The sequence below is a fragment of the Arctopsyche grandis genome, chromosome 5, assembly GCF_051622035.1.
Source record: "Arctopsyche grandis isolate Sample6627 chromosome 5, ASM5162203v2, whole genome shotgun sequence".
In the NCBI taxonomy this organism is placed as follows: Eukaryota; Metazoa; Arthropoda; class Insecta; order Trichoptera; family Hydropsychidae; genus Arctopsyche; species Arctopsyche grandis.
Genome location: NC_135359.1, coordinates 8,248,972 through 8,266,994, shown reverse-complemented (window position 1 = coordinate 8,266,994; position 18,023 = coordinate 8,248,972). Strand labels below are relative to the sequence as shown.

At 36.0% G+C, this 18,023-nt stretch overlaps 1 protein-coding gene across 2 annotated transcripts; it reads right to left on the bottom strand.

The window, feature by feature from the left end:
- Positions 1-447: 447 nt before the first annotated feature.
- On the bottom strand, positions 448-16,503 carry stau (double-stranded RNA-binding protein Staufen). 2 transcript variants are annotated; one of them, XM_077431713.1, is made up of 14 exons: positions 15,756-16,503; positions 12,542-12,798; positions 5,628-5,821; positions 5,325-5,556; positions 4,966-5,246; positions 4,701-4,875; positions 4,494-4,624; positions 4,179-4,385; positions 3,061-3,286; positions 2,702-2,962; positions 2,534-2,632; positions 2,284-2,447; positions 2,025-2,209; positions 448-1,841 (listed from the first exon to the last, which is right to left on the bottom strand). In XM_077431713.1, exons 1-14 carry the CDS (start codon positions 16,313-16,315, stop codon positions 1,775-1,777), a joined length of 3,039 nt encoding a protein of 1,012 aa, XP_077287839.1. In that variant the 5' UTR covers positions 16,316-16,503; the 3' UTR covers positions 448-1,774. The 2 variants fall into 2 exon arrangements, with proteins under 2 accessions (XP_077287839.1, XP_077287840.1); XM_077431714.1 differs by lacking the exons at positions 12,542-12,798; positions 15,756-16,503 and adding an exon at positions 7,707-7,974.
- Positions 16,504-18,023: the final 1,520 nt, after the last annotated feature.

Below are 18,023 nucleotides of genomic sequence, written 5' to 3'. Positions count from 1 at the left end.
GTATTCGAATAAAGGAACCAAAGTAATATTTTCCGCATGTAAAAACTATAAAATATTTTCCGAACGAATAAAAAAAAATATAAAAATTGAGTTTTGAGCTATTTGTCCCGGGATTGTCTCAGAAAAAGTTGGCAACCCTAATTACAAGACCCATGTTCAATGCTAACTTTATACATGCTCAAAATACAACGCCAATCGGCGTTGGTCAGCATTCAAAGGGTTAAGCAAGCATCAATGTTGCCACTCTTACATTTGCATGAGTGGTGCTAAAAGAGAACTGTAGTTAGTCGCTAATTTTTTTTAAAATGAGTTACTTATTATGTTTAATGATATGTTCTCCAAGATTATAGCATTGGGAACATACATGAATCGAGTCCAATGAAAAATCTACGAATAGGCTTTATTATAAATGAAATAACTAGGGTTTTTCTTCAAATAAAACAATATAGCAGGTCAATTTTTTTTTTTTAATTAAATCGTGTATCATTTGTTTTGAAACAATCGACAATGTAAAATAAAAAAATAAAAATGGTCTCAGTAAACGATGATTGTTCAACGTAACAGAGTAATGAGCCCCTAACAACAAATAAGGCTAGTTGGTAATCAAAACAAACGAAACAAAAAAATAACGTTCTGATTTAGCTATCTAAAAATTAAATAAAATATATTGCTTTTCTTGCAGCATTCTTATGAACATTTCATTCGAAACTATCCTAGCCATAATAAATACACTATTATTATACATCTAGCGATGATGAATAAATATTTGATAACACCATTTCTCACCGGTGTCATGAAATGTTCACGTGAATGAGACGAAGCTTAAGAATATTAGTTCATCTGCAGTTCATCCGTTTCTTATGTGTGTATAGAAGATATCAAATACATACACAGTCTATATTTGTCGTCTATAAACAACGAAAACATACATACTTGACAAACCTAAATATACATACATTCAATGTTACTAAGAGAGTACACGTAAAACTTCAAATATACATAATAGAAACTTGTCGATTTTTTTCGACATTACAACTGAGTAACAGTAACATAATAATATAAATGCAATCATCAGAGGGAATTAAATGTTGAACGAATCAATAGTATTATAATGACGCCAAGTATTTGGCTAGCTAAAGTATTCTTTGGTTGAATTTGTATTTAAAAAATTAGTAATTTTTGTATTTCGATAATTTTTAGTAAAATATTTATCTTGAATCATTAAAAAATCCGTGATTATCTTATAGTTATAGGATGCAGTTTATAGTCAAGGTTGTCAAATATGCAAGGCCACTGTAAATTAAAAATTAAGTTAAAAACCTAGTACTTGAAAAATTTAAGCGGCAATGAAATTCCACTATTGAAATATTTTGTTAAAGAGCTAACAACTACTTAAATTTACTTATTCAACATTTATCATAATTTCACACATTTGAAAGTTTTGATTGCATAAAGCTATATCTTTCAGTATATAAATACACTGCAATCAAAAACCAAAGCTATGATACAGAATTAGATAGAACCACAGATGTCAAAACACTTATTCAAACTTACTTTAATTTCATTTAAGCAAGTAATTTATATAATAACAGTTAAATATAATTGTTACAATATTACAATATAATAACTTTTTAAACCATTAGAAAAAGTTTGATCAATGATTTGGAACAAAAAAAAAAAAACACATGTACATACATACATACATACCAAATTCTAAACATGTTCCAAAATAATAAGAAATTTAATACAAAAGATAACATGCTGTAGGTCAGTTTTATTTTGAAATTCCATTAGTTAAAATACCGGATATACTCCCACCGCTCCCACTCAAAGTGCTTAATCTGAAACGAAAATCAGCAATGTTAAATAGAATTATCACAATACAAATACTTGTAGTTGGTATATTGGTGCTGTAATTCATATGACAGTTGGAGTTAAATTTACATTTTAATTTCTAAACGTATAAATGAGGATTAGATAGGATGAAAATCGAATACTGGAATTGAACACTATAATATTCTTACCCATCTCCTGATCTTGCAGACCCTGAATGAGGCGTGACGTTGTCGAGTCCCATCTGAGACAAGTTTTCCAAGGCTGCCTTGGCTGATTGATCATGTGACTGTTCCGTTGTCAGACCTCCACCGTGACAAACCATAGGTGGTTCGGTAGACAATGTCACCAAGGAAAGAAATTCGCCATGGTTGCCCTGATAGAAACAAAACATTGTGTTAAAAAAAATTACATAAATTCACATCGCATAATGTTTAAAAATATAGGAACCTTTGGAAAATCTGAAAATTGAACTTGAAACCCTAAAAGTTGAGCCAAATATAAAAGTTGGTCTTTTGGACGTATCACTTGACTAGTTTGAGAAGATCCCATAGTTCCACCGGTGGTCGAACTTATAACGGAACTCGAAATTGGTTTGCTATTGGATGTGACACCTGAAATTTCGTTTATATTATATAAAAATAAAACGATAACAAAAACAAACATACGTATGCTGAAAGAGAATATTATATTTATTTACTTATATGTTGATCTTGTTTGGCGAGAGCGTCAGCAGTGGGAGATGTTCCAGCTCTTAGCAATTCTTTAGCAATGGTTGCCGTCGTTTGTACATTTACGCCTAAAATATCAACATTAATGTCATATGCTTCACTTCATTCGATTTATTGCAATTTTAAGGTTTTTATACCATTCTTTGTTGGCGTTTTGAAATGACCCAGAGAGGATGCATGAAAATCTTGCATTAAAAGTACTCCAGGCACGAGTTGACGACCCGTTGCACTAGGATTAATACCTTCATTGGCTATTTGTTTTGTATTTTCTAGAGAGAATGTAACTTTTCGAGGACTTTTATTAGCTTCGCTTTGCTTCTCTGCAGATATATCTGGAGAATTTTTGGGAGAAGCAGCCAAAGAAGGTGTTTTGCCAAGTCCCAGCTCAATCAACATATCTTAAATAAAAACATATGTACCACCGTTACATCTTCTATTGCAATTAACAACAAAGTACTTTTGTACACATCACAATGTATTGTATTAAAATACTTACTTTCAGCTGCATTCCGTTTGGCAAATTTTTTATTTGGTCCAGAACCAGTTGTTTGATGGTCTGCAACTTCACACTGGATGAGAAAACCACGTCGCCATTGACCACGAGCTTCTTCCACCAGTGAATAAATAGGTTCATTGCTGCAGCCACCACTTCTACTGTTCGCCCATTGTAATAATCGAGAAACAGGATTTAATTCTGATACAACAGCACTTTCACCCTTTTCCTAAAAATCAATTAAAATATTAGATATTTTCAATTAAAATCAAAATACCGTTATAGCTGGAAAACAGCAAACGCTGAAAGAAAACTTCTATCAAATGTTATATCAAAGAGATTTGAGCTATTTTTAAATAAACTCTCACATCAAAGTGATTAACCGTAATTCACATGAATGCTAGTCTATAAGTTTTTCAGTTTTATGTCCAAATGAATGACACAGGCGATAAAAGAGTCAGCATTTTTCCATACATAATTAAGGGAACAATTTAAACGTCCATTTTATAAAATAAATGTGCATATAAAAAAGCAATTTAAATTTTTTTAACATTAAAAAAAGTTTCTGTACATTACAAAAAATTTGTGTGCATTTCTAAATAACGGACACAGATTTGCATTAGAAACTTTGTTTTGATCATTGAAAAAAATATTTGCTATTTAAAAAGCAGATGAAAAGTGCATTAAAATGACAGATGAACTGTACCAGCAGCGTCGCAAATACCAAAATATAAGCCGACAACGAACGCTTCTCTCTACTGGATTCCTTATTTTTTACTCTTCGGCTTGCGACCTTCAACACCTACGACCTGACATCATCATTCATATTCATACGCAATACGTAAACAAAAGTAAACACTTTTGACAGTTGACAGCTGCCACTTTTTGTATCTATTCTAATGCTAAAATCTATTTTTTCGAATGATCGTTTCATATTTTTTAATGGTCATTTTACAGTGCCAAAATATTTTATTCGATGCCAATACGAGATTGTTTAATGCGACGAATATAATGAAAATTTTTAATGCACAAAAATTTTTTTTTAAGATACAAAGTATTTTTCTCAATGTACAGTTAAATCGCACCCCATAATTATGGTAAAATGAAGAACTATTTCTCACTTTTATTAAATTTCGGGCTTTTTTCTTTGGCTGCTGAGGTTTTCTTTTTGGTTTTTGGACTTTGGGTAACGCAACAGTTTTTTTAAATGTGGGCAATCTTTTTAACTCTTCGAGCATTTTTTCTGCAGCCCGCTTCTTTGATATTTTTTTGCTATTGCCTTCCCCTTCAGTTACATTATCACCCACGGTGCAAGTTGTAGTAAATACCTAAAGCAAATGATTAAATAAATAATTTCATAAGATTTTAAGCATTAATAACAAACAAAAAAAAATCATCGAAATGGTTACATTACTTTAAAATATTGATTAATTTACCTTCATATGTGGTGGACCTTTTTCACTTTTAACACTAAATGAAGCTGGGAGATTGAATTTCAGCGCTACTTCGTGAACCATTGATACAGGCGACTTAACATCGCAAGAATTTTTATCTTCGGGATCGGGATCTAAAATCAATACACAACGTGTAAAGTAACAAGTCAACACAACGTAACGGGAAATAAAGGTAAGAAAATTGCATACTTTCTTGCGATGATGGTTCTTTATCTTCAACATCGTCCCTTTCGCTATTTTTCAATTCTTGCAACGCACATGCTGCTGCATCATGTCGTGCGGATTGAAGTGTCGTACCTTCTCCTCTAAATGTATGTGAGCCCACAGTCAACTTAACTCTGTACATTTCCTCATATAAAGGTTGCTAAAAAAAAAAAAAGATTTAAATTAAAATCTGTCAAATAGCATCCACCGCAAAGATTATTTTAAAATGATAAAAAATAAATAAACCCACCTCTCTGAAATTAGTATTCGGCAATTTGCTGTACGGATTAGCGAATCGCTGATTATTTTGATAAAATTTAGGATTACGATTAAACGATTGCAGGTGCATCGTAGATGGTGGGCCGAGCTGAGGGTGAGGTGCCCTCGGTCGCATGAGCACAGAAAACACCGGTCCGTTCCTTATTTGCTGGCCCATTTGTGGCGGATGATGCTCAATTTTATACACAGCAGGTTCACCGAGTTTCATAGCGAGAGCGTTCAGCTCCACAGTGGGCATAATGGCTACAGAACCTAAACGAGTGAATTAAACGTAATCAAACATTTCCATTGATGTATGTATATCAACGATCGGTTACAAACCATTCATACCATTCATTCTGCGATTTCGGAGCGCACGAGGAGGTCGTGGCGGGGGTCGTGGGAAGTTCGTACTATGCAATGCTTCGGCAGCAACCGCATGTTGTGCGGCTCGTATTCTCGGAGCTTCGGCAGTATACTCTTCGACTTTTTCTTTATCACCGCCGCCAAGACGCAACGATACAGTAAAGCGACGGCGGTGTGCGGGTCCCTGTTCCGATGTCAATCTATACTGATGTTGAATCTAAAATTCAAAATTCAAATATATAAAGATATTCTAAATTTTATTCATTTGTGACCATATAACGAATTTACCTTATTAAATCTAGCCAATTCGTTCACTAAGCACATCGGTGTCTTTTCTTTGCCGCTGCCATTACTAAGATCTGACGGTATAATAATGTCAGATTTAATGGTTTCACTGGTAGTATTTGTCGTCGATTTTAGTGAAAATGACATTCCATTTGTGGAATTGGGAGCTGTTTGTTGACTTACCGCCGTTAGAGTCCCTGCAATAACAATACAGTAATATAAGTAATGCAGTCCAATATATACATATATCAATTAACAACTATTTGCAAATTCAACAATACATCAAAAGGAGTGTTTGAGAATTTTCAAAAAAAAAAGTATAAACGCCGTACATGGTTGTTACTTTCAAAATGTGATATTATAAAACGTCGAGTAATTGAGCAAAATTGAACAATTTCAAGGTCTCGGCAGAAAGTTTTCTCTCAGCAAATTTTATTTTTACATACATCTACATACCGAAAAACTTGAAATTAACGAGACATCTATGGATTTAAACTTGTACATACATAAATCATATTCAAATAGTGGTGACATAGTGGGTAGGATGGTTTTTAGCCAATTTGATGGAGGAACCATTTCAACAATGAAATCAGATAAATTGGCAAACTTTGATAAGAAACAATCGACTTGGAGTCACAAATATCTAAGTCTGAACGGTAACATTAAGGATTATACTCGGAATAAATTCTTTTCAATTGAGGTCAGCTCACGGGATCGAATCCAGCGATCTCTCGATATATAGTATAAACGCAACCACCGAGCCTTGCTGCTGGCTATACATATGTCCTAACAGTTTGAAGAGTAGGATTTAGCTCACTGTGGGCCGTAAGTAATTATAAAAACTTTGTAATTATAAGTTACTTTGCAAAAAATACTTTTAAAGACTCTCATAGAGAATTTTAGGAATATTCGAGCGGTCCACGAGTTACAAACAGGAAGCAAAAACTTAATATTCGAGTCAGAAAAGTCGAAGATTTTTCATTGAGAACAATTTAAACATCCATTTTACAAAATAAATGTGCATTTAAAAAAGTTTCTGTACATTACAAAAAATGACGGATAAAGATTGCATTAGAAACTTTACTTTGATCATTAAAAAAAAATATTTTCTACTTAAAAAGCGGATGGAATGTGCATTAAAATGACAGATTAACTGTATCGGCAACGTAGCGAATACTAAAATACGAACCAACAACGACGAACGCTTCTCTCTACTGGATTCCTTCTTTTCTACTCTTTGGCTTGCGACCTTCGACCTTGGCTTCGACTCTACAACCCGACACCATCATTCATATTCATACGTAATACGTAAACAAAAGTTAACACTTTTGTATCTATTCTAATGCTAAAATCTATTTTTCCGAACGATCGTTTCATATTTTTTAATGGTCACTTTATAGTGCCAAAATATTGTATTCGATGCACAATACGAGATTATTTAATGCACCGAAAATAATGCACAAACATTTTTTTTTAAGATACAGAGTATTTTTCTCAATGTACAGTTAAATCGCACCCATTTTTATTGCAGAAACCTTCACGATGACTTAAGACGATCAGATTATGACAATGTAAAATGTATTAAAAAATCTTCATTGATTTTTTCAAAGCTTGTGAATCATATTGTCAAACTTCGAATCATCAATAATAATAAAAAACCTTGTAAAAATGAGACAACGAAACATTTTCCACGACTAGAATACTAGTCGGTCGAATAATTAGGACTGTTATAAATATATATTTTAATTTCAATACATTATTCTAAATACGCCAATATCATCGATTACATTTAAGCTACTTAAATATCACCTACAAGACAAACTCAGAATGAAGCGTGAATAACTGACCGGCCTTTCAATCATGTCACATTGAATATAACATGCACAAGCCGAATAAACAACTCGCCAATTTATTTATTGTTTATACATTACATGATATCTTCTTACAGAGATACGACTTGCGAATACGACTTTGGGACCACACGGAAATCGAAACATGTGCGATTTAAAATCAAAAGTCGAACATTCAAGCAGCCAAAAGCAGATACTGATACAAAACGATAACGACTTGTTGATGACTCACCGAAATAGAGATCATCGAAGAACTTTTGGGTTAGTACGCCTTGCAAACAGTTCAATGGACCGAAAGCCGCCAAGATCTGGTCAAGTGTTAGATGTGAGTCAATTGGGGGACCCATGGCGAAGGCCCCCGAAGACAGGAGAGTCACCAGGACTATCAGTGGTAACGGCATTTTTGCACGATACCCTGCACGCGCTCGACACGGTTGCTAAACGCACACATGCACATTCGCACTGCAACCGGCCGGTTTGTGCAGGTTCTCAAATGACGTTGCGAACAAAAGTAGGGGGGGGGAGATGCTGCAGTTTTCCCCTTTCCTTCCTTTCGACTCATTTGTATTATATAGTTGTGTATTCTTCCAAAAATCAAATACGTACATATGTATGTGACAAAAATGCATCGTTTGCAAAAACACCTAACTTACGCGTATTGTATTTGAAAGGAAATAGTTTCGATTTATATATGTAGGTAATGTGTATATACATACATATGTTGCATCTTAAAACAAAAAAAATAACCTCAACTTCTATAAAAGCGACATATCGGTATATTCATGTTTTCAAAATTACTCATACAGATAATATTTTACATATAAAACGGTTGACGCGAAATCTGCGTCTTCGCGTCTTGATGACATTTCGCAATTTTATTAACCAATTAAAATTGAAAATTATATTGGTAATATCATATGTACAAATGTGTGCAACGCACAGAGGCGGCCAAAAGAAATGAGAGTCGAAAAATTATATTCCTTAAAAAATACGAAACAAGACATCGCACTTTTTACATACCTCTTCTTTTAATTAAGAGGGCTGTACACCCGAAACCTTAATTTTGTTACCGTTCCTTTCTTCGATATATATATTGAGTGTTTGTATATATTGAGTGAATGCGACAATATATATCAATATATATATTGAGTGAATGCGACAGTTGCCCTTTGACCAGATAAAACGTGTTTTAAATTGACAAAATCGAGGGTTCATATTCTACTATTTTCTCCTCCAAAACTGGACCAATTTTTAAAAAAATTTCATCATCGGTATGAGAAAGATATTTTCTGTGCATCTATTGGCGTATTTTTTTAAAAATCGACCGTTAAATAACCACGCTAGACTCTTTTCGTGGGTGTAAAAAAGAGGCGATTTTATAGATGTTTGGCGGCTCCTAGCTCCTATAAAAAATAATTAATTAAAAAAAATAAAACGATAGATGCACCCCAATGGTGGATATCCATAGCATATTAAAAAATAATTTCTCTAGTGCCATAATTGAGGTAGGGAGAAGTGTAGTACGTTTGTATGGACAAGGCGCTGCTGTCCAGCCCTCTTAAGGAAAAATTTTGCCTCTTATTAAGTACGTTCATTTAGATTGTCTTGTTGTATGCTTGTGGATTACTATTGCAAGTTACAACTTGTAACACACCGAATTATAATTCAGGGAAATAACGGGATAGCAGGTATACATAGCTTCGGTCCGCATAGAGCTGGGTATTTTACGTTCTATTATCTTTGCGACTGCCAGATATATTTCTTTAAGGATGTTGAGTATTGGTTGGTAATCGAAAGAAAAATGTGCTAGATGTGGGATTGGGGGTAAAAACATTATATTTTCATGGATTAGCTTGAAAACGATCAGTCTCTCTTGTCACCTGGTCCTGTTCAGAACTAAACGTTTTGGTTTTATGTCTGTTTTTACGGTTAATTTTCAATGACATTAAAATTTTCAACACTATATTTCTCACAAGGTAAGATTTTTGCATTACTCGCATGCACTTCATATTTTTTATTAATATGATTTATATAAATACTGATAAAATTAAAGAGCGGCAAATATTGATAAGTCTACCGACATAGTCCTCCAAAAATCCACTGTCGAAGAATTACTCTACTGGCATTATTCTTTTCCGTTGTAAACAAGCTATCGACATTTTTACTGTTTGGGTCGTTTATTTAGATTCTTGACGCAGATTTTTCTCATCCACTCGTCAGTTGTGCCTAAAGATCTGACGGCACTGCGCAGCAACGCAGCGCAGCACATTAGAGTTGGTACAAAAGACAAATTTCATACAAACAATATTTGGCCATGCTGCATTGCCGCAGTCCAGTGCGGTCAGAACTCCTCGCAAAATTTGATCAACGTCAATTCTCTGGCCCAACAATTTAAGAAACAAATGGTTCGTTCTTTCAGCGAGGCAATTAGACCTTCATTTCATGTTTTCTTGCACACAATATCCTTGCTGCCAAGATTCTGCTCATTTGTAAGAATGTTACGGCATCTTAGGTAGATGGTAGAGGAAATCAGTCCGTATTAAAAGCAAAAAATATATATTTTGTTTTTAAAAAATGCCTTCTGATAATGGTAAAGTACCAGTGTTAAAATACCTTGTGCCTGATTCAAAACTAGCAAGTTTATTGATGACTAGTTTAATAATGTTGTCAGCGACAAACGAAGATCGCCTCAATTGACAATATCGAGACGGTTACTAGCTTTTGAGAGGAAATAAATAGCTCGACTAAATCCAGATTCAACGAGATATGATGTAGGAAATGCAATGAAATATAAACTCGCCCTCTCCCAGAGCTTGGTGCTTATCCAGGAATTTATCATTATTTATTTTAAACCTAACTTGAGTTCTTATATCACTTTGTAGATTCTTGCAGTTCAATATAGTATCAATTCCATTCAAACTAGCTCCCTGTAGCTCCCTTGGAGTTTGCTAATCCTCCCCAAAAGTTTAATTTTGGCTTGTGCCTCCTTTTAATTGTTCTAAGGCTTAAAGGGGGCCATGTGGACCCCGGTTGAGAAACGCTGCTCTAGAGTAAAAGTACTACTTCTGGTTGAGGTAAAAATATTTAAAAAATAATAGTGTATGAAATTCATCATTCTCATTACATGTGAAAAAGTTTCAATCCAATTTGTTCAACGGTTTAAGAGATAATTGAATCTAAAAACGGAAATAAATAGATACGAATATATCACGATATAACAAAAATAAATGTTTTTAACTTGTTCTAAATTGTCATTGTTCTGATTGGACATGTTCCATTTTATCATATTCTGTTTATTCATCGAAGTTTATATTATATATATATAGAGCAGAATTTGATTCGGGATGTGAACCTAAAATTGATGACAACAAATTAGAAAATTTAGAACAAAAAAAAATAAGTGTTGGAATACAGATCGATATGTGTAATTTTATGATGTCCGAGTTCCATAACTCAAATGGAGCCTCTTACATAGCTCATTTGAATGTTTTCGGGCCTTTTGATTACTTTTTTTAAGGTTATTTGAAAAGTAAAGTTTATACCAGTGGCGGCTTGAGAAGATTTAAAGTTGGGGGGCTGCAGAGATAAAATGGCTCGTTGCCCAAACGTAAATAAAAATAGCATTGCATGTGTACTATACTGGGAGGCTGCAGCCCCGAAGCCCATATGGACGACAAAAATAGCATGAATATGTACTATACTGAGAGGCTGTAACCCCACAACCCATTTGGACGAGCCACTACTGTTTTATACCAATACTTCACAAACACTTCAGCCCTTAAAAGACAACATTCACCCTTCCATAGATGCTATTGATTCACCCATATTACGAAAATATATCGAAATTTTGACTTATGGATAAATTCCTGTAAAGGAAGACTGTGTTCATTTGAACATTTTGTTCTGCGGATAATTGCCATAAATCAATTTTCAGATACAATAAAGATTTCTCATGTTCACTCATGTGTGAAATCAAGAAATTTTTGTGTGTTTGAAGAAAAACTTCTGGGCCCCACTTACGTTGGATGAAGATATGTTTTCCGAAGAAAAATTTCTACAAGTTTCAAAACTATTAGTGAAGTGAAAATATATATGAGAGATACTCAGAGCCTATAATGCAAATTTTATAAGATATAGTGAGAAAAAGATGAAGTTATAGGCGTTTAAACAATTAAAATCTGACAAAACGAGAGGGTGGCGAAGAGTCAAACGTATAAAGTTACTTACTGACCGCTAAACGTCAAGATGACCGAAATGTTTGCATTTTTAAACATGTCTATTACGATTATTTTTCACCATCAAACTATCAGAATCTATTTAAATTTGCATCGTTGACCAACCCGCGCAAAATGACAAAGTTTCAAAACGATCGGAAGACACTGAATCGTTAGCGAAGTGAAACATAGAAAAGTCTAGTAATAAAAAGCCATGTGTTAATAGTTCAATATATGTTATCAAATTTGACAATATTGATTTAAAATAACTATTGACTTAAATGGAAGGAAAATAATGTATGTAAATTCTCAATTTTTCAGATGAAATAAAAACATAACTAAACCATTGTGAAATTCTTCCGATAGCACCAAAAAGTGCAGTAATATTGCATCAAATTTTTGCATGAGAACATTAAAAATGTACAACACGGCTGAAGGTGAAAATGTCTCAACGATTCAATTGTTTAAGAAATTAAGTCATTGAAAATAAATTTTATTACACATGTAATATTTTGGAACAATTAAAGTTACTTTCAAACTATCACTGACACAATTGAAAAAAAAATTTAAATGTGATAAAACGCTAAAAAAAATAAAGATTTATTATGATTCAAAATATACTTAAATATTTTAATATTTTATATTATTATATTTTATATTTTAAACCTTCATGTCATATATCAGTAATATAATATTATCCTACACCAACGTTAAATAATCTGAGCTTGTATGAAATATATTTACTACCTTTCTAAAAAAAAAATATTGTAAATCTATACCCAACTAAGTATCTAATAACGGCGTGTAACAAAGCTATTGAGATTTGCGTAATAAACATCATCAGCAACAATACCTGAGGTTGACGTAATAACACTCGTCGTTAAAATAGAAATCGGCTGCGAAACAGTGGTCATCGGAGTCAATATCGGCTGTTGCATATGATGTGAAGGTGGCGGTCGGTGAATTTGAGTCGGAAGCGGCAGACGAGATCGAGGCTGCAGCACGGATATCTGAGGCTGCGGCGGAGGACAATGCGGCATCCTGACTCCGAGGCCCATGCCGATGCTCATGTTGCCGCCGCTCGTCTGTCCGATGGGTCCAGCCATTAATCTGAAAACGGCATCAATCGGAGCGTTAATCACAAAACGACACGGAACAATACACCGTCATATTTTGCGCACAGTCGCAACCCGAATGGTCACACAGCAGTTGTCTTTATGTTGTAGAAAAGACCTCCGTGTCTGTGTCAAAAACACGTTCTAACAGGCGACATATCATAAGTAAGGACCCCTATTCGAAATCAGGTTTTCAATGGGCCCCGAGTATCATTGATTTAAAACACTCACAAATGTACACACAGGGTATAATAAAAAGGGTTAGCCAGACATGCAAGATTTGTCCTCGGTTGAAAACACTATGCATAAGGGATGTATTAATTTATGTATAATGGTAAGAGTGAGATGTATGACAATGCGAGTTGCCAACAAAGCAATCATACCCCCATAGAAGACTAAACCGACTATCTTAAAAGCGTGAAAAATAGTACTAATTGAATGCTTTCAGTTAATTACAATGAGTTTTGAAGATATGTGCATATATTTATCATAATTGATAAAATTTGCATCGATTCTTGTACAAATTTAATAAGTAATACTATTCGGTTGCTAGGAAAATAATTGCAGCTTTTGTTTTTCAATGGAAAATATAATTTTATCCTATTTATTTTAAAGTGCATTTTGGTAATATCAAATTTAGCTTCGAACAAGGCTATATAATTAAATATTGAAAGAAGCAAACAAGAGAAATTTTTGGTATCAATTCAAAGCTAGTGTCAAACCAGCAGAAAATGCTCATTAATTAAATATCGCTTTGGTGAGGTTTTGTTAACGAACGTACGATACTATAATATGAAGTTGTGTGCCTCATTCCTGAGGATTGTGATTTGCCTGATTGACTGTTTCAATTTATTAATTGTTTTCTGCCACACAAGAGCCTGTCTTCTCTTCGTCACATGCCTTGTCCTCCCAGAACGTCGGCAACTACATTTCCCACCCGTACTTTATCTATGGCTGTTCGGAATAGTGCTCGGCTGCTGAGGCCGTACCACTGCCGAATATTCTTTAACCAAGATGTTTTCCGCCTGCCCTGACTGCGTTGGCCTACGACTTTTCCTTGGATTATTAGGCACAGGAGATCGTATTTCTGGCTCAGCATTACATGTCCAAAGAACTCCAATTTGCGCCTTTTCACATTTTTGAGTACTTCGACATGTTTTCCCATCAGGGGCAGCACCTCGGCATTGGTACGACGCGCCATCCATGAGATTCTCAGCATCCTTCTGTATGCCGAAGGCCTGTAATTTTTTTTTTAGAGCGTGTCGCTGCTCGTATTTGGTTGGAGATTTACCTTTTCCTCTTCTTCCCTCCATGCCACTGACCACAATCAACTTTTCCAGGCTCTCCTCTCCTCTTCGTGCTATGTGACCGAAGAACTGTAGAATGCGTCTCAGGCAGATCGTGGGTAGTCCCATATTAATTTAGATTTCCTCAAGAATGGATACATTCTGCCTTCATTGTCCACATCTCGGTTCTATATACAGATGGAAAAAATAGTACTCCTTACAAGACGGATCTTGGTAGCGTTTGTAATAACTGTGCTTTTTCAAATCTTTGATAACTGTGACATTGCTGCTTTCGCTATTACAATCCTACACCATATTTCCAGTTCACTTCCGCCGGCATTGGTATATAAATGAAAGATATTATCGACCACCTCTATACCATTAGATACTATAGTGGTTCCAAAAAATTTGTGCCAGAGATGAAATAGGTCGTTAAGCCCAATTTCATTTTTTTTATTGTGAAAAAGGTTTATGAAATTTCAATGTTCGAAATCTCATACGGGTGAGATTATTTTGATATAAGTTTTATGGTAATTCCAAATTATCTAGTTTTCAAAGTATATATGTACGAGTCCAAGGCTGTTTTTGTCGTCAGTAAACTTTGATAATTTTGTAATTGAAAACGCTATTCACTTGTGGCTACCACAAGATAAGAAAACAGCTGATGATTTACCATTTGATTGGATTTAGTAGCTCGGTAGTCCGAAATAATGCCATGAGAAACAAAAGATATTTCAACGTTTTAATAATGCACAAGAATCAATCAGTGCGGTCATATCTAGTAGCAAGTTTTCAGTCATTTCAATAAGGAAATACAGATAGTTCATCAAACACGAATTCCACCGAGAATGATGATTTCGAAAATGAACTAGACAAACGTTAGCGAGCTTCTACACAATGGACGGTATAGGAAGACTGTAGTAAAACCGTTGTTTTGAGGATAATTGCATTAAATATGCCTACCATTGGAGTGATTATTTTACATGCAATATGAGGCAAATGGTAAAGGATAGTTTGCCGTCGACCATTAAAACTATTTTTCATTTTATTTTTAAATATGTATAATTCCTATACAAACTTTTTCTTCGGAGCATGGAGCTGGAGCACGTACTTAGATATTGCAGTGCTCCAAACTTATTTTGCTCTCCATACCGTTAAAGTTTTGAATACCTTTTGAACATATTTCAAGTATATCGCCTTCTTTATCTTTTAATAGTTGAATCATCTATTCCAATTGCTAGATACACATATCAAACTATGAACGATTTATCTTCAATAGTAATAGTAACCCATTTAAAACAGTGTATACCTATATAATACACAGTTCAACTCTTTGTTTGCGCAAAGTATGCATCAAATTGTACAACTGAACTACCTATAGACATGTCGATGGTCTCGCATACAAGATCCAACACACGAGTAGTATTCTGAACGGTATATTTATAATATTATATTGAACGTTACAACAGTAGGTATTGCAAACGAGTATGAAAAAAATTCAAACAAATTTTTACACTAGATGTGTAACAATATTCTGAGGTGACGTGTGTGTGGTTTTTTTTGTTATTTATGGTCAGCTGTAACAAAAGTGGAGTCTAAGACGAGGGTAGGAGTGGGGTTGGTAGTAGTGGTGGTGGTGGTGGTGGTGGTGGGGGTGGACGTTTACCTGGTCTGCTCCCGGTGGAGAGTGGCAGTGAGGTGGTGTTGGTGCTGGTGGTGAGGCTGCGGCTGCGGCTGCGGCTGCGGCTGGGTCTGCTGCAACCCCTGATGCTGCATCTGATGATGAGCCGCCGACAGCGAGTGGGGAAGGGGGTGGGCGTGCGGGTGCGGGTGGGGGTGGGGGTGGGGTGGCGGGGGGAGCGAGTGGGCGTGAGGGTGTGCGTTGCCGAGAGTCGTGTGCTGCTGCTGTTGCTGCTGTTGCTGCTGCTGCTGCTGCTGCGACTGGAGGGCCAGGTGCTGGTGCTGGTGCTGGTGTTGGTGCTGGTGGTGGTGGATGGCAGGAGACGGCGTGTGCGAGGGTGTGGGCGTGATCTGGTGCTGGTTGAGGTGTTGGTTGAGGCTGTGGTGTTGGGTGTGGGTGTGGGTGTGGGTGTGGTGTTGGGTGTGGAGTTGGTTGTGGAGCTGGTTGTGGAGCTGGTTGTGGTTGTGGTTGAGGTGTGGTTGTGGTTGTGGCTGGTGGTGGTGGGGAGGAGCACCGCTGCCGACGTGCATTCCGTGTCCGTGCATCGCCCTTCTCCCTCTCCCTCTCCCTCTCCCTCTGCCCCTCGCAGCCCTGCAGAGAGCCGACGGACGCGAAACGCAACACACGACACCTGTCACCGACCGCACACCGACGACTGTCGACTGCACTCGACACGGCCGGTCGCCGCTAGCGATTCAACGAGCTCACCTCTCGACCATTACCCTCGGACTCTGTCAAAACGTTCTATTTAGAAATAGACCCGTATTGAGCTCTCTAATATATCCCTTTAAATAATACCCACAATTCCTCATACACATACATAGGAGAAACACTATTTCTCGGTCAATCTAAGGCCGTCGCTCCCGTTCACTACCAGCTGATAGCACCAGAGCCGCCCGAGAAAATCCGGAGCCTGGTGTAGTATCGTAACTACGGACCAGCTACGTTTTTTGTGGGTCTACCTCACGGGCCCGAAAGTGAAACGCCCGAAAACGCAAATATCGAAAGGCAAAGATCGAAAATCGAAAGATTAAAAAAAAAGGGTGCATGGTAAACGGTACTATGTATATATAATATATATGAGTGGCATGCGGTGAAATTATCTCTCTTTTTGTCATACAGCCTTGTTTAATGTGCGCGCGCAGAATACGGGAGGAAAAGCCTCTTCCTCTTGTTCCTGTTGTATCCTGCTCGCGCAAATTAAGTGAGTATGTAGCGTTTACCATGCACCCTTTTTTTTGATCTTTTGACTTAAGATCTTTCGATTTTCGATCTTTGCCTTCCGATATTTGCGTTTTCGGGCGTTTCACTTTCGGGCGCGTGAGGGAGACCGGTTTTTTGTACACACACGTAAGACAATAATATAAATTTTGCGTTGCGGTGCCTTGGTTATTAATATCGGCTGCTACCCCTCTCTCGTCAGACCTAGATAGCAATTATATTAATTTGTCTTCAATTGGCATTAATGTTAATGCTAAGCTTTTAAATAAAACCACATTTCATACTTTGCGATTCGCGAAAGAGAGATTCCGCCGGGTAGCCATTCGCAGCCATTTTTTTAAAGACGTTAGTTAAAGGAGCACTCCTAGTCCATGCCGTCTTTCTGAATACGGTGAACCTTCTACGATTCCAAGTCTACGCTCGAAAAGATCTCGCCTTTGTCTGGAAGAGATCGAGCGTTATATTGGTGCTTTAACTTATGGGCATCTTCGTCATTGTCCGAAAAAGAAATCAGGTCGTACATCGACTTTCAAAGAAGTTAAGTTGCACCTTTAATTAAATTTGTATAACCGCTTAATGAATTTTATTGAACTTATAATAAAAGTATTTTAACCCATTTAGTTCCACGCCCCCTTCCCCCAATCTCTTTCTTCAAATTAAATCGTGGATGCACCAAAGAATAACTACATTACGGCCGTCAACTCTTGTTTATTTTATGTGAGTTTTATATTCTTAATAGAAAGTTTTTAAAAATTATTTTTACATGAGTAAATTTTCTAAACAACGAAAATTTTTCATTTAAATTGTGCATAAAAAAAGCATAATTGTGCAATGCAATCCTTATATTGTGCATTACATTTTTTTCTATGAAGGAAACAATGCAACACATTATTTTTCCTAGGCATGTTATTTTGTTATTGTTGTACCCAACTTGGTATACTCGGAATTGAAACACATACAGGTAAAGTCACATACACATATTTTTTGTCCTTGAAATGCGAATTTTTGTCGCGTTTGGTGCTTTGCGCAGTG